The sequence below is a fragment of the Narcine bancroftii genome, chromosome 14, assembly GCF_036971445.1.
Source record: "Narcine bancroftii isolate sNarBan1 chromosome 14, sNarBan1.hap1, whole genome shotgun sequence".
Classification (NCBI taxonomy): Eukaryota; Metazoa; Chordata; class Chondrichthyes; order Torpediniformes; family Narcinidae; genus Narcine; species Narcine bancroftii.
This window is the reverse complement of record NC_091482.1, coordinates 41,541,503-41,567,705: the sequence shown is the minus strand read 5'-3', so window position 1 is coordinate 41,567,705 and position 26,203 is coordinate 41,541,503. Positions and strand designations below refer to the sequence as shown.

General features: G+C 40.8%; 1 protein-coding gene across 10 annotated transcripts in view; it reads left to right on the top strand.

Annotated features, from left to right (window-relative positions):
• The window catches only part of LOC138749504 (uncharacterized), a 32,007-nt gene extending 8,475 nt beyond the window's left edge, over positions 1-23,532 (top strand). For 2 of the 10 annotated variants that reach the window (XM_069910923.1, XM_069910919.1), the window contains 5 exons: positions 3,332-3,660; positions 4,318-4,529; positions 6,875-6,918; positions 18,707-18,822; positions 20,208-23,532. In XM_069910923.1, coding sequence (XP_069767024.1) covers positions 18,750-18,822; positions 20,208-21,544 — 1,410 coding nt within the window. In that variant the 5' untranslated portion in view covers positions 3,332-3,660; positions 4,318-4,529; positions 6,875-6,918; positions 18,707-18,749 and the 3' untranslated portion in view covers positions 21,545-23,532. Of the gene's footprint in view, positions 1-3,331; positions 3,661-4,317; positions 4,530-6,874; positions 6,919-9,679; positions 9,760-11,101; positions 15,376-18,706; positions 18,823-20,207 lie in introns of those variants that run through there. The other 8 variants (XM_069910920.1, XM_069910924.1, XM_069910922.1 and 5 more) reach the window with 8 other exon arrangements.
• Positions 23,533-26,203: the final 2,671 nt, after the last annotated feature.

The following is a 26,203-nucleotide window of genomic DNA, read 5'->3' as shown; positions in this document are numbered from 1 at the left end:
CACTGCACAGCACTGTATTACTCACTAAATTTGTACTAAGTGCCCACCTAGCCATGCAAAAGCACGTTGCTTGCTGCCAGAGAAACTGCATTTAGCTAAGGAGGAGCTTGCAAAGTTGGAGGAAGTAGGCATTGGTCCTACAGTCCTTGGTCATTCCCATTACACATGGTCCAAAAACACAATGGAGGTTGATGACCATGTGGAGATTGCATGCGGCTTAACGACGCCACCAATCCGGATCATTATTCAGCAACTAATATTCAAGATTTCTCGACTAATTTCCATGGAGCAAAAATATTCTCCAAAATAGTCTTGGTGCGTGGCTATCACCAAGTGCTAGTAGAGCCGAAAATCACACCAAAAACAGTAATAAATACCCCATTTGGGTTGTTCAAAATTTTAAGAATGCCATTTGGATTAAAGAATGCTGCTTAATCATTTAGGTTGTGGTATGACCAAAGTCTTTATCTCAATGACATTTTAGTGGCCAGTGGGACCAAGGAACATCTTTGTACACTTTTTATCTGTCTTCAAGACTTTGGACTGTCAATCAATCCAAATAAATGCATTTTTGGACAAGAAATTATTGATTTTTGGGGGCATAGAATTTAGTTAGGAGGATGTGACCCCACTACCATCCAAAATTGAGACCATTACCAAATACTGAAAACCTGCTACGGTTAAAAGCCTGCAGAAATTCTTAGGAATGGTAAATTTTTATCATCTGTTTCTTCAAGGAGCAGCTCAGATCTTGACGCTTCTTTTTAATTTATTGTCAAGTAATGCAAAAACTGTCCTTTGGACTGAAGAGGTAAACACCTTCTTGAAATGAAAGAATTGCCGACTCATACCACTATACGCAGCTACTCAGTTTTGAATGCAGCCACCACCCTTTCCACAGATGCTTCCAGTATGCCTGAAGGATGTGCAGTTCATCAATATGTTAATGGACAATGGAAGACATTAGCATTCTTCAGCCACCATCTTTGTGAAGCAGAAATATAGAATTAAGGAGCTTTTGGCCATTTACTTCTCTATTCAACACTTCCGTTATTTTTTGGAGGGCAGAGATTTTTCTATGTACACAACCACAAGCCCTTAACATTTCCATTTTCCAAGGTTGCAGAGCCCTGGTCAGCTGAACAACAACGGCAGTTACCATTCATTTCAGAATTTTCCACAAAAATAATACATTTTTACCAGAAAAGACAATGTAGTAGCTGATGCACTGTCCTGTGCTACTCCTCTCGAGGTTTTGTCCGTAGATCAAGGAATTGACTACGCAGCTTTGGCCACAGCCCAAGAACATGAACATGAGATGAATGCTTATCGGACTGCAGTTTGGTCTTCATGGCAAACTACTTCTCTGTGATATATCAACAGGACACCCACGCCCAGTAGCTCCGGCATCATGGAAACGTTGAGTATTCGACTTTGTGCATGGTCTCTCACATCCATCGATCAGATCGACTGTTCATATGGTTTCCAACATGTTCATGTGGCACGGTTTTTTAAAAAAAGACCTGGCACAAATGGCAAGATCCTACATTATCTGCCAGAAAGCAAAAGTTCAGTGACATATTAAGGCACCACTGCAGTCCTTCCCAGCAGTTACTTGTCACTTTGCTCATGTCTGTGTGGATATTGTTGATCCGTTTCCTGTTTCAAGAGGATACCATTATCTTTTTACAGTAATAGACAGGTTTACTTGATGGCCTGAGGCTGTGCCTATGGTAGATGCCACTATAGACACTTGTGCTCGGGCGTTCCTCAGTCCCTGGGTGTCTCGTTTTGGTTTACCGGCACGTTACTTCAGATAGAGGACCACAATTTACTTCCTCAATGTGGACTGCCTTGTCTCGCTTATTTGGTACAACAATTCATTATACAAATGCCTATCAACCCCAGGCTAATGGAATGGTGGAAAGATTTAATTGACATCTCAAGTTAGCCTTGATGGCTCAGTTATATGGCTTGAACTGAGCTAATGAGCTGCCTTGGGTACTAATGGGCATTAGAACAACTTGAAAGGAGGTCTTTCAACCTTCATCTGCTGAGATTGTGTATAGGGCAACGTTGGTGGTCCAAGGGGAGTTCATCCCCTACCATCTTAAGGAACTATTGACTAGGCTAAGGGAGACCATAGGAAAATTAACACCTATACCACCATCTTCTTATGGAGAACACTTTTCCTTCATGTCCAAAGATCTCAAAAACTGGAAATATGTCTTCATCTGTAGGGGAACATTTGGTCAACCTTTCCAGATACATTTCCAGATGCCTTCTAGGATACTCAGACAAACTAGGTCGACCTATATTTTGGACATTAGAGGTGTTACAAGATCAAACCAGCAACCACAAAGAAGGCATATCACACAGGAGTAAAGATAACAATTACTTTAATAACAAAAATTCACCTTCAAACTTTAATTCAAAATCCCCCCCTTTTATAACAATGCCCACTGGTGACTATGCAAATTTCTATAACTGTGTAAAACTAATAAATTCCCCAGCCTAAATATAACATATGTAATTAAAGTCTAGGTTATCTTTCCAACCAGCCCACAGAAAAACTCAGACACAAAACAAACACAAAACTCACAAGACTCACAAAACTTCGATTTCAACCGAAACAAAGATCATAAACAAAATTCAGTTTGTTTGGTAAACTGAAGCCAAAAGATCTTTGAGAGAGAGAGAGAGAGAGAGAGAGAGAGAGAGAGCACAAAATTTGAAGTTGTCTTCTTGTGTTGCTTGCAGAGAGAGGAACCACTGGCTTGGTCCAGATCCTTCTGGCTGCCTTCGGAATGTTCATCCTTTTTTGAAATCCCAACATTCTAAACTGTCTTCCAGACCAAGGCTCATGCTCTGGGCCTTCTTCCACACCACAGCACCCCCCAGTGGTGGTTTATCGTCCAAGTCCAGAAACCTTTAGATCATTTTCTGCACATGCTAAGTCTGTCTCCCACTCTCTCAGCAGTCCACCTTCACCTTGGCTCTTAAAGGCAAACTGTCACTTTTCAACACAAAACCACACAACACATAGGCTAATACACAACACAAAACTCTGTAATACCTCCCCTGCTTAAAAAAAATTTGGTCCACAAGAACAAATTTTTAACAATTAATGGAAGTATTACATAAATAAAATAAACACTCCATTTTTTTTTACTGTAAGTATGTGATTAGATTCATATCTACCCAGATTAACATCTTGACAAACAATCTGCTATTATGTTATCTGTCCCCTTGATGTATGTAATAATTAAATCTTACTCTTGTAACATTAAGCTCCAGTTCAATAACCGTCCGTTCTTATTTTTCATTTTAGACAGAAAAACTAATGGATTATGATCAGTACATATTATTAACAGTTTTTGAGCCGTACAAATATACACATCAAAATGTTGCAACAGAAAAACAAACGCTAATAACTCCTTCTCAATGGTCGAATAATTTCGTTGATGGTTGTGAAACTTTTTCAAGAAGTACGAAATAGGATGCTCTCCTCCATCACCATCCTTCTTCTGCACCAACCGCTTCATCTCTGGCATCCACGGCTAAGAGAATGGCTTTTCAAAGTTAGGGGACACAAGTACAGGCTGATCGCATAAAATGGCCTTTAAGTTCAGAAACGCTTCCTGGCATCCATCTGACCAGGTAAATTTTTCTTTCTTTCCAAGTAGTTTTGTTAATGGGTCTGCAATTTCTGCAAAGTTTTTACAAAATCTTTACAAAAGTATTGGCCAATCATACCTAGAAATCTACAAAGAGCTTTCTTAATACCAGGGATAGGGAACACAGTGATAGCCAATACTTTCGCTCCAACCAGTGCCACCTGTCCCTGTCCTACCACATAATTCAGCTAAATTACAGTGGCATATCCAAACTCACTCTTGTGCAAATTCACTGTGAGGTGAGCGTCCACCAGTCTCTGAAATAACTGCACAAATTCAAGCCTGTGTTCTTCCCATGTATGCATACTGTTTATTAAATCATTGATATAGGCTCCTGTGTGCTCTAAACCCTGAATCACTGCATTAATCATTCTCTGAAATGTGCCAGGTGCATTTTTCATCCCGAAAGGCATAAAATTATACTCATACAATCCCGAAGGTGTAACAAATGCAGAAATCTCCCTGCCTTTCTCTGTCAAAGGAACACACCAGTATCCTTCTAAGAGATCAATCTTTGAAACTTAGCCTTCCCCACCTTATCTGTACAATCATCTATTCTGAGAATAGGGAATGCATCAGTCTTTGTCACTATTTATTTTTTGATAATCTGTACAAAACCTAATTGAGCCATCTGGCTTAGGCACCAGAACACAGGGTGAATTCCAATTTGAACTTGATTTTCGGATGATGTCATTTTTGAGCATATAATCCACCTCTTGATCCAACAATCTGCACTTTTCCTGATTAACTCGGTAAGGATGCTTCTTAATGGGCGTAACATCACTGACCTCCACATCATGACAAGCCACAGTAGCTCTTCTTGGAACATCTGGGAATATATCCTTAAATTTCGTAAGTAATGTCTTCATTTCTTCCCTTTCTGATTTAGTCAAATGCATTAACTTGGTATCTAAGTTTTGTAAAACTATAGAATTTTCTAGCCTGGGACTTATCACTTTCTATGCTCCATGACCTTCCAGGAAACTTATCTCCTCCTTACTTTCCTCTATAACTAGCACCTTGGTTGGAATCCTAGTCTCCTCCTCAGTCATTTTCTCAAAGTAAGGTTTAAGCATGTTCACATGACAGACCTGTGTCTCTCTTCAACGATCAGGTATCTCAATGACATAGGTGAGCTGGTTAATTTTTGATTTCACTTATATGGTCCTGAAAACTGAGATCTCAAAGGGTTTGACTGCATTAGAAACAAAACCAATACTTTGTCACCAGGTTTAATGTTCCTAATTTTTGCTTTTTGATCATACCGAATTTTCATTTTTCCCTGAGCAGTTTTTAAATTTTTCCTTGCCATCTCGCAAGCCTGATGTAATTTGTTTTTAAATTTGAAAACATAATCCAACAGAATTGATTGTATTCATTATGTATCCACTATTCCTTCAACAATAGTAATGGACCCCTGACTTCATGACCAAACACCAACTCAAATGGACTAAAACCAAGAGACTCCTGAGTTGCCTCGCTAACAGCAAACAATAACAAATGGATTCCTTCATCCCAATCCTTATTATTTTCCATGCAATAAGCCCTCATATTTTTCACAATTAAATGGAACCTTTCAAAAGCCCCTTGACTTTCAGGATGATAGGCAGACGACACAATTTGATGGGCTCCCAATTCATACACCACCTGTTGAAATATTCCAGACATAAAATTACTCCCTTGATCCGATTGAATTTCCCTTGGTAGGCCAAACAGTGTGAAAAATTTTAGCATAGCCTTCACAATCGTCTTTGCTTTAATGTTTCTCAGGGGAATAGCCTCTGGAAACCTTGAAGCTATGCACTTGAGAGTTAACAGATATTTATTTCCTGCTTTGGTTTTTGGCAATGGGCCAACACAATCCACTATCACTTTTGAGAAGGGCTCCCCAAAAGCAGGGATGGGTTGTAAAGGTGCCACTGTGGTCCTTGATTAGGCTTGGCCACCAGTTGACAGTGTGACAGGTTCTACAAAAGTTCATAACATTCTTAATTTCAGCCAATAAAACTGTTTCCTTATCTTTTCTACCATCTTCTTCACTCCAATATGACCTCCGAATGGTGTACTATGAGCCAACTTTAATATTTCATTCTTGTAATTTTTGGGAATTTGCCTTACTACTGCCCAGTTTTCACTGGCAGGTATCACTTGTGGTCTCCACTTTCTCATCAATATTCCATCTTGAACAAAGTAATCTTCTGGCACAGTTTCAATTTCTTGGTTAGACAGAATCTTATCTCTTATCCCAGCAAGATCAGGATCATGTTTTTGTCTGGGTATTAATTCTTCTCTTGACAACAGCAAAGCTGGATCCTTAGGTTTGTCCTCAATGCTTGCCTCCACTGCAGGATCATCACAGACTTTCTCTACCTCTACCTTTTTTCTAGACATGGCTCTGGTAATGGCACATGCATGGTAGATTTCCAAATCCTTTTCGGACTCAGTAATGGCTTACTTGTGAGTTTCACCACAGGTATGACCTTACCCTCTGCTAAAACATTTCTTAACAAAAGAGAAACTCCATCCATGGGCAGACTTGATCTTATCCCTATCGTAACTGGGCCATTAACTAAGTCTGATTTCATCACTATTCTATGCAAAGGTATAGGCTCTGCTTCACCACCAATGCCTTTAATTAAATTCACATCTCCAGTATCGGTCTCCTCACCATAATTCAAAATGATGCTTAATACAACCGATTGGGCTGCCCCAGTATCCTGCAGGATTTTAACTGGCCCTTGATTGGATGCTTCATTAACCAAAATGAAATCTTCAGTCATGAATGGTTTAAAAATATCCCTAACTTTCTCACTCTGAACACAGGCAGATGGTACCACCCCTTTCTCTTTCTTCCTTTTCAGTACAGGATAATTTGCTATTATGTGCCCTGGGTTCTTACAATAGTGGCAAATAACACTCGAAAATTTTTCCTTCACCCATTTCTCTTCCTCTCTTCCTTTAACCTCTCTTCTAGATTTTCTTTCTACTCTACTTGGATTATCAGCAGTATTCCTTTGAAAGGTTTTCTCTGGTGTCCACTTAGGCTTGAGGGTTAAAGCATATTCCTCTATCAATTTAGCCAATTCTTGCCAGGTTTTTATATTTTTCTCTGCCTAGTATAACTTGAATAATTTTAATCTCCTCAATCAGAATGATTTTTCTCAATAAATCAAAGATATTTTCTTCTTTCAATGCAGCACACCACTGATCAAAACACAACCTTCCTATAAGCAAAATCCAGGTAAGATTGGGTTGCTGCCTTTTTTAATCTCCTGAACTTTTGTCTATATGCCTCTGGGACTAGTTCATAAGATCGGAGTATAGCCTAGTTTACAATTTCATAATTAGCTGCGTGTTGTATCGTGAGACACGAATACACCTGTTGGGCTTTCCCTTTAAGAACACTTTGTAGCAGGAGTGACTACTGGTCTGGTGGCCATTTTAAATTTACAGCTACTTTCTCAAAATGCTGAAAATACTGGTCTATTTCAGCTTCCTCAACTGGAGGAACTAACCTCACTTCTCTACTGACAGGAACCTCTCCTCCTGTGACCAGCACGTGGGTTTTGGGCTTCTCCCTCTCCTTGTGTTAGGGTCAGCTTTAATTTAGCTAGTTGTAGCTCATGCTTCCATTCTTTCTCTCTCTCCTCCATTTCTGCCTGCCTCACTGCTTCCCATTTGACTTTCCTTTCTGTCTCTCTTTTTTACTCTAACTATAGTTTTCTCAAAGCCAACTTTACTTCATCTGAAGTTTTCTCCTTTGGAAACTGTTCTAATGCAGCTTCTCCAAATACCCCCTTTCCTACATAGGGCTTAACAATCTTTCGGGCAATTTCCTTTTTTCTTCATCCCAGTTCTTACTGTAAGAAGTTTAAACTTGCCAACTATAACCTTTAGTTCTGACTTTTTAGCCATTTTTAAATTAACCACTGAAAGGTTTGCTATGAACTGGTCAATATTCATAGTTGCTGGTTTTTCTGCTGGTGGTTTATACACTCACCGTTTTTTTAAATTTCAAGCTGGAGGTCGAGTCAAACTCAGATGACTGATAACTAAGCACAAGTCAATCACCCTTAAAGCTTCCAAATTGGTTTGATCCCGGATGATTCCCCAAATTATGTTACAAGATCAAACCAGCAACCACAAAGAAAGCATATCACACGGGGGTAAAGATGAATAATTACTTTATTAACAAAAAATTCACCTTCAAACTTTAATTCAAAATCTCCCTCTTTTAAAACATTGCCCACTGGTTATGCAAATTTCTATAACAGTGTAAAACTAATAAATTCACCAGCCTAAATATAACATATGTAATTAAAGTCTAATTTATATTTCCAACCAGCCCACAGAAAAACTTAGACACAAAACACACAACACTCACAAAACTTCGATCTCAACCGAAGCAAAGATCATCAGATCATAAACAAAATTCAGTTTGTTTGGTGAACTGAAGCTAAAAGATCTTTGAGAGAGAGATAGAGAGAGAGAGAGAGAGAGCGGGAGAGAGCACAAAATTCGAAGTTGTCTTATGTTGCTTGCAGAGAGAGGAACCACTGGCTTGGTCCGGATCCTTCTGGCTGCCTTTGGAATGTTCATCCCTTTTTGAAATCCCAACATTCTAAACTGTCTTCCAGACCACGACTCATGCTCTGGGCCTTCTTCCACACCACAGCACCCCCCAGTGGTGGTTTATCATCCAAGCCCAGAAACCTTTAGATCATTTTCTGCACATGCTAAGTCTGTCTCCCGCTCTCTCAGCCGTCCACCTTCACCTTGGCTATTAAAGGCAAACTGTCACTTTTTAACATGAAACCACACAACACATAACTCTAACAGTCCCAATCCAAATGTCTCCATTACATTGAACAGAAAGTTCTATTCCAATCTATCAAGACTTTCTCTGCATCTAGAGCTACAGCTATGCCTGATCCACTTCTGACTGTGCCAAATGAACGACATTAAGCAATCTAGTAATATTGTCTGATGATTGCCTCTTGTACAAATGCAGCTTGGTCTGGATTCACAGTCTTTTAGTATTGATAGGCTTAACCCTGTTTATGTGGACAAGTCTTCCCCACTGCAGTAGCCAACAGTCCATTGTAGAGGTCAACCACCTATAAGACACACAAATCTTTCTGCCAGTTCTGGGGGGGGTGGGGGGTGGGGTGGTGTGTGTAGTGGCACTATGCAGCATTACAACTCCCAGAAGGCATCAAATCAGCTCTGAGATATCATCGTGTGATGGCATCAACGCATGTTGGGCACGTGATTCAGGTTTTTGAAAGGTTGTGTGCCTTCTGAACAGTAAATCTGTTTGATTCACTGAAGAAACACCTTGTATGGTTATTTCATCGTGTCCACTGTGATTCCAGTAGCGACATTCATTAAAAGTGTCTGCAATGATGGTAAACAGGATCAGAGCAGAGTGAGCTATCTCCTGTGAGTGAGAGATGGAATTTTGTTGTGAACATTCACCATGTAATCGCTTCTAATGATCATTAGGCCCCTTCATGCTGCTGTGTAAAATGTGCCTGGTTAACACCCCAATCACACAGCAGCTTGAAATGGTCAGACCGGTCAGCAAATCCAACCAGGTCCCTGACCTACCTCAGAGGTAGTCAGGAAACCCAGTTGAACTTACCAAGCACCATGATCAGGTGGGGGGGGGGGAAGAGGGAAGAGGGATCGCTGCTGCAGGACCTGGGGTGGAGAGGGAGGGGGGAAGAGGTTGCTGCCATGAGGGGGGCCACAATTGGGGGGAATGAGGTCTGTTATGAGCCCAGAGGACCCCAAAACCCAGGAGCAATAGATATTCACTGAGCCAAATGGTTACTTAAAGAAAAGTTTCTTTTAATTATCTTTAAATATGAAAATAGAATCACAATTTAACTTATCACTATTGACTTAACTAACCTAACTTAACCCCTTGTATGTAATGTGTGTGTAAGTTCAGAAAAGTCCTTTGATTCACAATCCAATCTCATTTCTCATTCCTCCAGGTTCACTGGTTTCAGACAATTCTTATACTGTGCACAGAATTTAACATTTTTAAGGTTCACCAGGCTTTTCTGCTGGAAAGGTAAATGGTTACCGCTCAGGAAGGTTCTTGTCGGTTTTCAGAGAGAGATTCGTTGTACGTTGACACCCACAGCTGATTCCTTTTTTAATCACCCACTTCAGTGTCTTGCCAAAAAAATGCCCTCGCAGGGTTTTCCAGATGATAACCACTTACTTTCAGGTCACCGCAGAGAGCCTTTTTGTTTCTTTTATTTCAAGTGAAACATAAGGCAGCCAGTCCTGTCCTCTTATTTAATCCACAAGGACTTTGACCAGGCTGAACTAAGCACTCAGACTCGTCTTCCAAATGGGGTTTTCCACAAGCTTTTCCAGTTCCAGTTGCTACTGCTGACTGTAAAACTATAGAACTGATCTCTCTCTCTCTCTCTCAGAGAGAAAGCCTGTTTGACACTCTCTGCTTGCAAACCTCACATGACCCTCTTAGAACAGCAAGTTCCACTCCAGACAGAATGCAGCTCCAACAAGTTCTTTCTTCTGTTCCCTTTTGTAAATAAAAATCCATTAGTGAAGTCTCGAGCACTCTCCAAAACTTCTGCAAAGGTTCTGGGGCTGAAATATCTAACATGAGCAGAGCTCCAGTATTTTAAATAAGATCTATTTTAAAGTGTTTGTATGTGACCTAGACTAAAAACAACCTTTCCCAATTTATCTCCCAAAAGCATAGCCATATTCTGTCACAGGTCACTGCCATGGGGGAGTGTTCAATGTCGCGGGGGGTGGGATGGTGCCACGATAAGCGGGAGAGGGGAGGGGTCGCTGCTGCAGTGAGGAGAGGAGAAGGGTCAGGGGCGACTGATGGCTGGAGGGGGAGTGGGGGTGACTTACCAATAGTTCCCCTGAGTGTGACGAGTCACTTACCATGTCATCGTGGGGACAGGATCCCACTTAAATCACCGGTTAGCAATTTAATGGGTTGATCCCCCTGCAGCTTAAAAGGTACTAGAAGCACCTTTGCCCCAGTAAGTGCACCTCGGTACCAGGAGGCCTACCCACCTTAAAAGTGCCTACTGAGTATGAGGTGAAAGACGGGGGTTGCTTTGCATCCAGAGGTGACATTTCCTGATGTTTCATAAAAGCAGAACGAGACTAGGAAGAGGGTGCCAACTCCCAAAGTTGTGGGCAATGGGAAGTTTTTAGATAATTTAAAGAGTGGTAAAATACAAAACCTGATGGATCCTGCAAATGTGAGAAAAAATGAAATTCCAGAAGTACTCCTCAGGCGAAAAACACCACCAATCTGTCAGTTCACTGACTCATCAGAGGTTAGTCAGTTTGTGCATGCAACCAGGAGAAATCTTAATGCCTTCGTGGAGATAAATGACTTTCAATTGTGTTTTTCTCAGGATGAAGGGAATTGCTGTAAAGGCGAAATCAGAAAGCTGATACCCTGCACCATCCGATAACACATAGAGCATACGACCAAACATGGTAATCAGGTGATAACATGTCAAAACGAAGAGAGGTTAAGGGACAACGCGGCCTTGGAAGAATTGAAGATCTACGAACAATCCCACCATCCTGAAGAAAGAATTAAGCAAGCGCCACACAATGACACACCACTGCAAAACAAATGTTATTGGAAAGGAGCGGGATAAACAAATTAACTGAAATGTCTCATTGCAATTGGGTGCTGGAAATGTAGGAAGGTACCCAAACAAAATGTAGGAAGGTACCCAAACAAAATGGCAGAGTGGAGGAACATATTTCTGGAGCAAGAGGTAATGGAGTCGATTTTGAAAGTGTTAAAAGGACACAAACTATTCCTGATACGTCTGGAAGGCGTAGGAAACCATTTTGGCATAGGCATAGGAAACCATTTTGAATCTAGATGTGTAGGCGTTCATACTGATACAATAAGCCAGTTCAAGTACAGCATTGGTCACAGCAAAAGCATGAAAATCTATAATTCCCTGGTCTGATATCAAACCAGGGTCTCAGCTGAGGTGAAATGACCCTCAGGAGAAATGTTTAGTCAGTGCTTGTAACCTCAAATCTTGCTGTCCTCAGGGCACTCTCTTCTGCAACCAAACAGGGTGAAATGGCAATGGAAATTACATTTTCCATTCTTTAGCATGGTGACAGAGAATGAATTACTGATGAAATAATGCGAAATAATAAAGACAATAAAGGAGTGGTCCAAAAGTGGTCGGTAAAATTCAGTCAAGGGAAATAATAACGTTACATTGATGCCCGTGGTGGTGTTGCACGTTCGAGCGTTTTTGTGGTCAAATGTTAAAGTTCTCTGTTAGGTTTCGAAGTAAAAATATAACTATTGTGTGTATCTTTTTCCCGCAAACTGTTCAGATGGTGAAAGTATAAGGAGCCAGCTGCGCTGATGAATGTCATTGCTCAACATCAGCTGCTTCAGATTGAGTTGGTGATGTCCACAGGGATGTAACGTTATTATTAATTGGAATTTGAGTTAGATTATAAATGTTCCAGAGACTAACATGCTTTATAGATGACTTAACGTGCCATAATTTATCGCGTTGAAATGCAATTTACCGTATACCTGGGGATAGAATATGTTTATTACCCAATTCTGGTAACGGTTGGAGTCTTCGGTATGTTCCCGGCAGCTTGTGTACTGAAATTGGACCGAAACAGTTAAATAGTTTAAAAATTAATAGTTTTAAAAAAGATATAAAAAGATAAAATGCATCGGATTTTTTTAATGGCCAATCACAGGAACAGGTCCTTCCAACGCACAAACCGTGCCGCGAATTTAATCTAAATCCTACACATTTTTGAAGGTTCAGAGGAAACCTCCGGATTCACGCGGATAACCGATAAAATCAACACTAATATCAGCGGGTTCGAATCCAGGTCACTGGTGCTGTCAGTCGCGTTGACCGAACCGCAACGCTCAGCGGACGATTTGGATTTGCAATAGAAATAGGATCAATGCCAACTCTCAAAGTTGTGGGAAAGCATCAGGAGACTTGACATGCTTAACTTTGCTGAGGTCAACTTCATTTTGGAGAAAAAGATAGGATAAGTATCCATGACGGCACATGAAATGTATGCATCTAGTCTCAAATACAGCAACTGGTTTCTCCATCGATGTGGGGAATTCCTTCCGACTGACGCCGGCGGAATTAGCCATTGTCACGTAGTGATCAACATTGATCCCTGTTTTAATGCCAGTAGTTTCACGAATGTACGTGTTATCTATCCGAGCAGCAGAGAATCCCATGCCATCCAGTCGAGCAGAAAAGCGTGGGTGCATGGAATGAATGTGTGGAGTGGTGGGGGAGACGAGGACAATACGGACTTTCAAAATATTTTCAGGCAGTCGTTGATGCTGGGTTACGTGTCATTTGTGTAGGTCGGCTCAAGGTCGTGGACTGAAGGGCCTGTACTCTGTTGAAAGGTTCCTTTTTGTATCCTCCCTGGAGTAAGGCGCTCCCTTCTGATCCTGTGAGCGAACATGTCTTCTTTAGAACGGCCGGCATAAATGAAGAATTTAAATAATGTAATCACTCGTGTTAATGAATTATGATGATTCTTTCTTGAAGACAGCGAAGAATGAGGAGATTGGTTGCGCTGGCGTGCAACCAGTGACCCCGGGGCGGGGCGCCTCCCTCTCCGTGAATCGGGGCAGTGCGCAAAAAGGTTCCACGAAGAGCCCCTTCAAACCCGGGAATCATACCTCTAGTGTGGCCACACGACAGGATACATTCATCAGTTTATCCCTCAAAATGATGCCATTCATCTGCTGCCACCATGAATGATTTGCAGTGTTGACCCCGCTTTTATGCGCTTGTTTCATGTCTGATTCTTTCCCCGTTCCTTTCCAGTGAACCTGGGAGCCATAGCGATCCTGCCCCGTGGAAAGTGCGGCCTCTCCAAATGCATCACGCGGTACCTGGTCGCGATGGCAGCTGCAGACCTCTTGGTGATTGTCGGCGAGGTGATATTACATCGGTTGGCCGAGATGTATTGGAGGAATTCTTTCTTGCAGTACACCCCTGTGTGCAGACTCCTTCTCTTCCTCGTTCCTACCGCTGTGGACTGCTCTGTGTGGTTCACCGTGGCTTTCACCTTTGATCGCTTTGTGGCCATCTCCACACAGATTCTAAAAACCAAATACTGCACCGAGAGAACCGCGTGGCTGGTTCTCGTGAGTCTGTGCGCTCTCCTTTGCTCAAAGAACATTCCCTGGCCCTTCGCCTTCCATGCGTATGATGTGATTGTGCCCAATCTCCCTGTAGGGTGCGTTATGTCACAGCTCTTTTATTACCTGCCGCCATGGGTGGCATTTTCCTGGATTGAACAGCTCCTCACCCCCGTTGTTCCGTTTTGTTTTATCTTTCTCCTGAAGAGCTATTCTAGTGGCCAGTCGGGTCCGCAGGAGCCTCCGTGTTCTCATAAGTGGAGAGAGAGTAGTGGACCAGGAGATTGTGAACCGCAGGCAGTCCATCATTTTACTCCTTGCAATCTCGAGCACATTTATGATCCTCTGGTCATCAAGAGTCGCCTATTTCATTTACTATCAAAGCACAGAATCATTTAGGCGGAGAACGTGGACCAGCGCTCAATCAATATTTGAGGCTATCGCGACGATGCTTCAACTGTTGAGCACCTGCACAAACGCGGGCATCTATACAGTGACTCAGAGAAAGTTCAGAAACCAGATGTTCCACGCACTTAAATATCCATTTGTTTCAATTCTGAAATTAATCAAACATATTTAATCAGGTTCCAATACGAATCAACGTGGTCCTGGACCAGCAAAGGTGACTCTGTATACTATTGTTTATTTCCCTTAAAATAATCATTAGACCTAACAGAATGTAATACCCCCATATTGTCTTGCCTTCCGGTAATCTTTCACAGTGCTGACTTGGATTGCCTTGTGACAGTAATTGCAATTGTGGATTTAATGTAACTTTCCGCAGGGTTCGCCCTAAAATCACTTTCGAATTTAGTCCATCTGCCCCCTGTCTCTGCCGTCCTTTAGATTCAACGGGCGAACCTTCAGGAACCAGAGCCAAAAACCCAGGTATTCCTTTGCAGACCCTCTGTTCTCCTTCACGTATTCATTCAACTCCAGCTTGTCATTCTTGTGATTTAAATACACAGAACCATGTAGGTCCTATAACCCCCATCAAACACATACTCCTCCCAACCGTTATCCCTCAGCCCACCATCCTTCCCTTCTCTGTTTCTTGTTTGATTCTGTATTTTGCAGTCCCTGGATCTGTCCAACGATCACTCACGAGCCTCCGTCGCTATGTCCACCGTTCCTGCCCTCCATGTCACAATTTGTCAGTCAAATTTCAGGTGGCCTCCCAACAGCCGCATTTGGGTAGAATATCCGGCTTTACATTGGGATATTCTGGCCACCTGAAAGAGGCTAAACACTCCTGGACTGGATGCGCATACCGTTTGACAGCTCTTGCCAACACACTGCACACCAATTCTCCTAGCTCCTCTGCACCGTCTTCGCCCATCGGCTTGTGCTCGACCCAAACTTCGATTGTCTATATTTCTCCCCGAAATTTAGCATGAACAATTTTCAGTCTAAGCATACAAATTGAACTCTTCAATGTTATTGCGTGGCTAATTTGTTGTTCCCAGTTCACAGAAATAAGGTCAAATTTTCAGTCAAATCTCTCCAGTGAAATGATATGAATTAAAATACCTTGCTTGCTTTTTGTGTGCTTCATTCACTGCCAGTATTTTGATGACCCCTGGATAAGCACGCTCCTAAAACATTTCCATATTTGTTTTGGTGTTTCTAAAACGACAGCACTGCATTTGTGTGCGCATGAGTTTGCGTGTATGTATATCTTTATAGAAACTGAGCCCAACCAACTTTCTCCGAAGTAACCTTCGCTTGATGACGAATCACTGAATATAATATTCCTTACAATAAGGACACCTGAAATATATATATATGTTATTTGAGAATGTAAATTTACTAAATTTCGATCAAATGAATCGTCTTTGAGAGGATTGCAGAACAAATCACATCATCCAGCACAGCACAATGCATATTCCACCTTCGATTATATCACAACTCTTCCACCAAATAGAATCACGTGTTCCTTTGGAGAGCGGTGGCTATTGTGTACTTTTTTTAAATTTACATTTTCAATCAACATGGTTACAACAAAAACAAAATCAAGGAAACATCCTAGATATATACAATAAAATGCACAAACCGAACTCCATAAAGAAGGAAGAATCAACACATTCTCACAATTATAACATTCTTCATTATTGTTTATAAATACAAAATTACACACCATGCCGATCCTTAAAAGAAATGTAGGAAACAGAAAAAATAAAAGAGAAGAAAGAAAAAGAGAACCCCATCCCCAATGGGAAAGGAAAAAAGAAACAGAAGAGATGATGTGACAAAATCATCTATTTTCCAAAAGCATTAATTACATACGGATGAAACATTATGCGATTCATCCAGAGCTTCCTTCCTTCCTTAAGGGATAAATGTCTTGACATAGATGTCACTAGGGATACTGGAGATAGTGGCATTGGAGACCAGAGGGGGGAATTATCAAAGAGTAACTCCCATGTATCTTAAATACAGGTTGCATATTCTTAAAAACATGTAACAATTTCTGAGGTAGTAAGTAATCTTCTCCAGGAGAACACAACTATGCATTTCTGGCTTCCAGAGGGTCAGACACAGTTGGGAATCAGATTTCCAAGTAATGGCTATGCATTTGCTGGCCACTGCTAAATCAAGTTAAACAAATTTCAATTGATATTTCGACAGCCACATTTTAGGTCTTATATCTGCTCATTTCCCCAATAAAAACAATTCTGGCACCTGGGTATATAGAATTCTGGTAATTTATTCCAGGAGATTCCTCAAATCTTCCCAGAAGGATCTCACCTTAGACCACAACCAAGTTGAATGCAAAGGGGTCTCTATATCTTGACCACATTGAAAACATAAATTGGATCATTCAGATTTCAATTTCTTTTATTTTTGTGGAGTAAGGTGCAGCTGATGCAAAATATATATATTGCACCAGCCTGTATCTTACATGAATTGTATTGCTCCTGCTGTCCCAGGAAAAATTATTCATTATCTGATCCCCATCTCTTTTTTTAAATATTTTATTTAATCAGCATATATAAGATCAAACAATTGAGAATAATAATATAGCAAGTTACATAATAGATTGCTAACAAATATATGCTGAAACATATATATATATATATATATATATATACACACATATAAACCTCAAACCCCTCCCACCCCTCCCCTAACTATTGGTTAGATAATTAATTAATTCAGACTGCATCAGGTGACACTCAAAAATGTCACAAAATCATAATTGTGTTTTTTAATATTTTATTTATAATTTTTCATACAGGCTTGTCATATACCACGACCTGCCAACGATGGCAGTTCACAATCTCCTATACATGTACCTATATATTCCTTTTCTCTATGATTATATATATGTCTGTGTCATTGCCCACCCCTTCCCCCACCTATAAAGCTATACAATTTGTTCATACTACAATGTCGATAACAATAACAAACACTAACATTAAGGAAATGAATAAGAATACAATAATAAAAAGAAACAAGAAAAGAAACAGGGACTATCACGGCTCAATGAACGGCTTCTGGGTCGGTGCTCATTCTTGGGTTTCCTTGATCAGGATCAGTGTGGGAGAGAGGGAGCCGCTGCAGGGAACAGTAGAATAATCAGTTCCATGCACCTATGTAGTGCATATATGGGTGCCAAATCTTCCGAAAGGTGCTGTACTTGTTTCTCAGATTGTAAGTTATTTTCTCCAGGAGAACACAACTTTGCATTTCCTTGTTCCATCGCTAAATACTAAGAATAGAGTCAGACTTCCAGGTCATCGCAATGCACTTCCTGGCCACTGCCGATGGGATTAACACAAATTAGATTTGAAATTTGCACAGCTTCATTGTAAGCCTTATGTCCATTATATTCCCCAGCGGGAACACCTCTGGATCCTGAGGGAACTGTTTACCTATAATCTTTTCCAGGACTTGGCCTAGATCCACCCAAAAGGGCCTCACCTTGGCATACAACCAGGTTGCATGCACAAACGTCCCGGCTGCAACACCACACCACACCTGAAGCATTTGTCCTGGAGTTCTGGCTTTGATCTATGCTTTTTCTGCGGTGTTATGTACAACTGGTGCAAAAAGTGTGTGTGTGTGTGTGTGTGTGTGTGTGTGTGAGAGAGAGAGAGAGAGAGAGATACACACACGCTGTGTACTGTGTACTGTGTTCAGTGGGCAGTCAGTTCTTTGATTGCCACACACATGCACACACAAACACACACACACACACACACAGATCTGTTGCGCAGTTTTACAGTCAGCAGCAGCAGCTGGGACTGAAACAGGACAAGCTGGCAAGCTTGTGTGGAAACCCCATTTGGAAGATAGGTTGTGAGTGCTTAGTTTAGCAAGGTCAAAGCCCTTGTGGTTCATGCAAGAGGAGAGGACTTGCTGTCTAATGTTTCACTTGAAATAAGAGAGACATAAAGGAACTCTCTGGTGACCTGAAAGAAAGAGGTTATCATCTGGAGAACCCTGAGAGGGCAAGTTTCTTCGGCAAGACAATGAAGTGGCTGATTAAAAAGGAATCAGTTGTGGGTGTCCAGCGAACAACAAATCTCTCTCTGAAAACCGACAAGAACCTTCCTGAGCCATTTACCTTTCAACCACCAAAGCCTGGTGAACTTCATAAATGTTAAATTCTGTGCACAATTTAAGAATTTCCTGCAACCAGTGAACTTGGAGGAATGAGAAATGAGATTGGACTGTGAATCAAAGAACATTTCTGAACTTACACACACGTGTGGTTAGAATTAGAAGGGGGTTATGTTAGGTTAAATAGAGTTTGATCCTGTTTTCATGTTTAAAGATTGTTGTTCCTGTGTGATTTGTAGTTTAATAGTCTTCTTCTGAACTCCAGTGCCATCTTCCTCAACTCCCTGGAGAGGTGGGACTGGTGTAACATGAATCTTCGCCGTCATTGCTTTGGTCATCCTTGGAGGGAGAGGAACTTCACCTGGAGTTTGAATCGTTACGGTAGGCCCAACTTCTTCAGTTATACTAACATCTTTAGTAGTCATTTTCTAAGCTATTTGAGTCTTTGTCTTCTTTGTAGCTATAATCTATCACTTTATTTCGATCCTAAAGTTCTTAATTTTAAAAAATTAAAATTTACATTTTAATTAATTCTGCTGAGAGAGGCGTATTTCCACGTCTCCAACCTACGCCATCACACCACACTCCTCCCCACCAGCTGGGACATAGTTGATCAGGGCCGCTGTGAGGTGTGTGGAGGGGGGGGTCTCAGTGTGGCCTCTGGTGATGTGCGGGCTCCGGTAGGAGGGGAAGCGGCACAAAGGTCGGGACAGGGGCATGTGTGGAAGCAGCAAGGAAAGGGATTCATGGAGGGTTGTGGCCTCCAGTCAGATGGGGCACATCAGAGAGGAGGGGGCCATCTGCACCAGTTGTGGTTTGTCAAACACCAAGAATGACCAGGAGACACAAAAGATTCTTCAGGAGGTTTTAAACTTTTATTTGCAAACTGACTGCCCACTGAACACAGTACACAGCATCTTTTTATATTGTATTCCTGACTTAATTACATTTCTGCAACTAATCATTCGTAACCGCATATCTCAGCAGCATGATATCCCTTGTCTCACCATAATAATTTTCCACACATTAATCTAATCTCGTTTTGAATCATTGTTTCATCATGTCCTGCCACCTCCCACCTTATCTTTTACTCATTCACTGTGGCATAGTGTAGTAAATACATAATAAATTGCTACTTTTGTAGAATAGTGTGAGTAAATTGTTACATAGTAATGGATTAATGAATACATAATGAATAGTACCTTGTTCATGCGGTTTATTTTCCACATATTCCCCTGCTTTGAGACTTTAACGGTCTCACATAGAGAGAGAAGTCAAAAAACCACACACATAAAAGGTCAGAATAACCATAATAGTTATCTCCAAAATTGGGTTATTTACAATTTGCTGTGTTCAGATCTCAAAGTATTGTCTCTCTCTACTTCCCTGGGACAATGAGCCAGTGTCTCAGTGTCTGAGACAGGAAAAGAGACCAAAAAGTCTCACAGGTTCTTAACATTATCACAGTCTTCCTGAATATCTTGTACGTCGGGCAGATTATAACAGTATCATTGAAAAGAAGTGTGAGCGGGGGCGTGGCAAGATGGCGTAAGGAACAGACGTGCCTTCCAGTCCTCTCCTGACTCTAACTTATTGTTTTGTCTTTAAGTGCCCGTTAAAACTTTTTTAAAAAGTTTATAAATAGTATGAGATGTTGAATTAATACCTAATGGTACATTTGTTAAAAAAAAGTAAAAGGAAACATCAACAGATTGTTAAAAAATTATATTTTCTGAAATTATTTGAGCTTGCTTGTTTACAAAAAGCCACGACTCAGCGTGAAATGGATCCAGGAAAACAAGCGAAGAATTCAGCCTTGGAGCTCCGTTCTGATTCCGTAAGTCTTTCTGAAGGTCGTTTTCAGCTGCCTTTAGAACAAAGGGCTGGCCGGATGCCAGTATTTCAAACAACGTCTACTGAGACTTTGACTGTTGAATTAGCTGGAGCGCCACCAGTTGGAGAGTTAAAGAGTTGTTATTTGACTGTTATACCATCAGTTATATCAGCTCTTCCAGATACTGACGTAACGAAGCTTTTAAAGGAGGTTTGGATCAAAGATAACCCTGATCATCAGCCTCCTGATACTTCTGGGGGGTCTGTGGCAGGGGCTCTTACACGGAGTCAAACTGCAAGAAAAGCTACTAAATTAAAAGAAGGGATAGAAGGTCCTCTGATTCCACAAGAACAGCAGAATCCCACTATGTCTGGACCTACTGATGTTGATATACTTTTCAAGAGTCTTGAACATAAGATATTTTCTTCAATGATGCATTTAGGTGATTCTATGAATAATCTTACTTCTAAGATTAATGCATTGGTGGATGTCAATACTCAACAGATGGCTGATTATGGAGCTTTTAAAGTTGAAACTATTGAAAGACTTGAGATGTGTGATCAAGGATTATCTGATGTACAAGATCAATTGCAAGATGTGAATAAAACAATTGAAATGTTACAGATTCAGAATAAAAATTTAGCAAAAAAGGTTGATTATTTGGAGAACCAATCCAGACGGAATAATGTGAAAATTGTCGGCTTGCCAGAAGGCATAGAAGGGCCAGATCCAAGAAAATTTTTCACTGAATGGATTCCACAAGTGTTGGGACAAGATAAGTTTTCTGAAGGTTTAATATTGGAACGGGCTCATAGAGCTTTGAGAAGGAGACCTTTTTCAGGACAGAATCCAAGACCTGTTCTGGTTCGCTGTTTAAATTACTGTGATAGAGAGACTATTTTACATATGGCTATTAGAAATGCACAGCAAAACAAATTTCCTTTGATGGTTCAGAGTAACCGTGTTTTCTTCTATCCGGATTTGAGTCAGGAAATTATGTTTCAACGATGTGAATTTAATTCTGTGAAAGAACTATTGTGGAAAAAAGGATATAAGGCAACATTTAGATACCCTGCGGTACTGAAGATTTTTCAGGATGGATATCAACCAAAGTTCTTTGATAATCCTAAAGAAGCTATGGATTTTGCTCAGTCTTTACCAATTACGCAATTCCAGGTCTCCAAAGAGGGCAGAGCTGCAAGAAGGGAATTTGATTTCTGGAAGAAATGGAAGAAACGGTGGTCGCAATGGCAAAGGAAACTCACTTAATAGATAAGGAACATTTGAAACTCAAACGTGAATGGGTTGGGCACGTTTTTTATTCTTCATTTAATTCTAAGGCAAAAGGTGTGACAATTTTGGTACATAAGAATCTACCATTTTAGTTACAGAGTGAAGAGAAAAATAGTGGAAGATTATTAAAATTAAATTGTACAATCTTTAATGAGGCATGGACTTTGCTTGATGTTTATGCTCCTAATGTTGAGGATACAGCTTTTGTTGTGGATATGTCTCTATTACTTGGACAATCGAACTCTAATGTGATGTTGGGGGAGATTTGAATGTGGTGTTGGAGCCTTTATTGGATAAGTACTCAAGAGTAATTAAGAAGTCTAAGATGGCAATCCAAGTGATTAATATGATGGCAGATTTGAATTTAATTGATATTTGGTGAAGAGTTAATCCTACAGAGAAAGATTTTTCTTTTTATTCCTCGCGATATAATTCTTTTTCTAGAATTGATTATTTTTTAATATCAGCACATTTGCAGGATAGGGTTACATCTGTGGAGTATAAGGCTAGATTGGTTTCGGATCATTCATTATTATTACTAGAATATTTGAGTTCACAAGATGTTCAGAAAGCTTCAAGATGGAGATTTAATATGACGCGAATTTAATTCTGTGAAAGAACGGTTGTGGAAAAAAAGATATAGGGCAACATTCAGGTATTCTGCGGTACTGAAGATTTTTTAGGATGGAAATTAGCCAAAATTCTTTGACAATCCTAAAGAGGTTATGGACTTTGCTTAGTCTCTACCAATCATGCAGTTTCAGGAACGATGTAGTCCTTCAAGGTCTCCAAAGAGAGTAGAGATGTAAGGTGGGATCCAGATTTTAAAAAGAAATGGAAGCAATGGTGATCGAAGTGGTAACGTTGATTTAAAAAAATAAATCTTTTATCTTTTTTTTGAAAAGAGTTTAAATGGTTTAAATAATGATGATAGTTTAATGAAATGGGAGTTGGGAAAGGGAACTGGATGGGCACTAGTTTCCAGAAGTCATCAGCTACCTGTGAATTATCTTACACCCAATATTTTGGGGGAGTTACCGCTTTGGGCGGTTTAAACAGGAGGAGGTAGTTGTGACCTCTGACCTGTTTTTTTTTCTTTTTAATTTTTGGGTTAAGAAGTGAAGGTTTTTTTTAATTATTTTTTAAAAATAAATAATTTTTTTTTAACTCTTTTTGTTTTGATTGTAATTGAGAGGGAATTAGGAGGTTTTTTTTACTTTTTTTTCTCTTTTTTTGGGGGGGGTTTTTTTTCTCTTTTTTTCTATCTTTTTTAAGAGGATGATGTCACAGAAGATAATAAGTCAAAAATTGAGGATGTTGAATTAGATGAAGAGGAAGATGAGGGGAAAGGTTAAGAAGAAGAAGAAAATTAAGTACAAATACATTGAGGGAGAAGAGTTTAATAAAATTAAGTTAATTTTGATAGAGAATTTTGAAGATGTTATAAATGAAGAATATGGAGAATTTTATGAGTTTGAACTTTTTTTTTCTTTTTTTATATAAGGGGAGGGGAAGGGAATAAAAAGTTTATCTGATTGTTTTTCTAATGGATGTTTTTGTTCTCTCGATGAATTATAAAGGAAACTTGGTATTAATGGAAATTCTGTATTTATGTATTATTAATTATGATTTTTTGTATAACAGATATGTGGTTGATAAATGATTTTAATATTTGAATTTAGTTTTAAAGTGGATTTCATTTGTTAAATACATGAATTATGTTTGATTTAAATATATGTTTAAGGGAATTATTTTAGTATTGATGTTTTTTTTCGTTGTTAGTAATTTTTTTTGTTGTTAAGTTTTATCCTGTTTTTTGTAAGTGGGGTTTTTTCTATTTTATTTACAACATTGTTAATTAATTCTTCACTCTTTATTTTGGGGGGGAGGTTTGGATTAATTTTAAATTAGATGATTAATGTTGTGTTATAATTATTGGGGGGGTTAATTTGTGTAGTTTAATGATGTAGTATTCTAATTTTTATTATCTTATTTTTTATTATTTCTTTAAATGTAATTTTTATTTTATTCATGTCATAACATTTTAAATAAAGTTTAAAAAAAAAGAAAAGAAGTGTGAGCCTTAGCTCTCGCTCCTCACCACACAGCCACTGGGATTGTCAGATCCTAGGGTCCAGGATTGTTATAGTCCACACAAATTCCTTTGTCACTCCTCAGGAGATGATCCATCTTCCGGGCATGGGACCACAAGAGGTCCTAACATCCCAATGGCAAATAAGGCAGGGCAGTTGTTTTCTCTGATAGCAGAAGTAAAAGTTCCATTAAAGAGGAATAAATAGCCCTTCTTTAACCGATAACATGCAGTGGGGTCTCAGTACATTTGTTGGTATCAATGTCTGGGATCTCTCTGTATATATTAGCAAAATCGAGGGTGGTTTTTCCTACCCTTACTTTATATTTCCCATTGTTTTTCCTAGCAGCGTCTCCACAAACCACCTGAGTTCCTTGAGTTAGATTCAAACATTCCTTCCTTCAACAATACAAGGCAAATCATCTTTCAAGTGTGGCTGGCTTTCTATACACCTTCCTTTAGCTACTTGGAACCCCTTAGCCATTTCATTAGCCAATAGCCCCAGCTTCTGAAGCAGTGAGTCAGCTCTTAGGATGCCTTTCTCGTACCATCGAAGAGCAACAGAATCATAAAGACCTGCTCCATCTTAGAGCTAACTCTTTTTCTCCTGAACCTGGCTCCATCTGGCCAATCAGGGTATTGGTGTAGCTTCTGTAGATGATGTGTAGAGGGAACCACATATTCCAATTAACAGGACCCCATCCAAGTTTTAAATCAACTTTCTCTCAGGTTTCTTCTTCTTTGGCTTGGCTTCGCAGATGAAGATTTATGGAGGGGTATGTTCACGTCTGCTGCAGGCTCGTTGGTGACTGACAAGTCCGATGCGGGACAGGCAGACACGGTTGCAGCAGTTGCAAGGGAAAATTGGTTGGTTAGGGTTGGGTGTTGGGTTTTTTCTCCTTTGTCTTTTGTTAGTGAGGTGGGCTCTGTGGTCTTCTTCAAAGGAGGTTGCTGTCCGCCGAACTGTGAGGCGCCAAGATGCACAGTTGGAGGTGATATCAGCCCACTGGTGGTGGTCAATGTGGCAGGCACCAAGAGATTTCTTTAAGCAGTCCTTGTACCTCTTCTTTGGTGCACCTCTGTCTCGGTGGCCAGTGGAGAGCTCGCCAAATAACACGATCTTGGGAAGGCGATGGTCCTCCATTCTGGAGACATGACCCACCCAGCGCAGTTGGGTCTTCAGCAGCGTGGATTCGATGCTTGCGGACTCTGCCAGCTCGAGTAAGTCGATGTTGGCGATGAAGTCACTCCAATTAATGTTGAGGATGGAGCGGAGACAGCGCTGATGGAAGCGTTCTAGGAGCCATAGGTGATGCCGGTAGAGGACCCATGATTCAGAGCCAAACAGGAGCGTGGGTATGACAACGACTCTGTACACGCTGATCTTTGTGTGTTTCTTCAGGTGGTTGTTTTTCCAGACTCTTTTGAGTAGTCTTCCAAAGGCGCTATTTGCCTTGGCGAGTCTGTTGTCTATCTCGTTGTCGATCCTTGCATCAGATGAAATGGTGCAGCCGAGGTAGGTAAACTGGTTGACCGTTTTGAGTTCCGTGTGCCCGATGGAGATGTGGAGGGGCTGGTAGTCATGGTGGGGAGCTGGCTGATGGAGGACCTTAGTTTTCTTCAGGCTGACTTCCAGGCCAAACATTTTGGCAGCTTCTGCAAAACAGGATGTCATGCGCTGGAGAGCTGGCTCTGAATGGGCAACTAAAGCGGCATCGTCTGCAAAGAGTAGTTCACGGACAAGTTGCTCTTGTGTCTTGGTGTGAGCTTTCAGGCGCCTTAGATTGAAGAGACTGCCATCCGTGCGGTACCGGATGTAAACAGGATCTTCATTGTTGAGGTCTTTCATGGCTTGTTTCAGCATCATGCTGAAGAAGATAGTAGAGAGGGTTGGTGCGAGGACGCAGGCTTGCTTCACGCCATTGTCAATGGAGAAGGGTTTGGCGAGCTCATTGCTGTATCTGACCTGACCTTGTTGGTTTTCGTGCAGTTGGATAACCATGTTGAGGAACTTGGGGGGCATCCGAGGTGCTCTAGTATTTGCCAAAGCCCTTTCCTGCTCACGGTGTTGAAGGCTTTGGTGAGGTCAACAAAGGTGAAGTGGTGGACTAGCATCGCCAAACGAACCCAGCTTAGCACCGATATTGGCAACTTCAGGGGTTTCTATGAGACACTAAAGGCTGTGTACAGCCCCTCACCCCAAGTCCAAAGCCCTCTGCGCAGCTCAAACGGCGAAGTCCTCCTCAGCAACAAGATCTCCATCCTCAGTCGATGGTCAGAACACTTCCAATCTCTTTTCAGTGCCAACCGCTCAGTCCAAGAATCCGCCCTGCTCCAGCTCCCTCAACAGCTCTTGAGTCTAGAGCTGGATAAGGTCCTTATCCGGGAAGAGACATATAAGGCAATTGAACAACTGAAAAGTGGCAAAGCAGCAAGTATGGATGGAACCCCCCAGAGGTCTGGAAGGCTGGCGGCAAAACTCTGCATACCAAACTGCATGAGTTTTTCATGCTCTGCTGGGACCAAGGAAAGCTGCCTCAGGA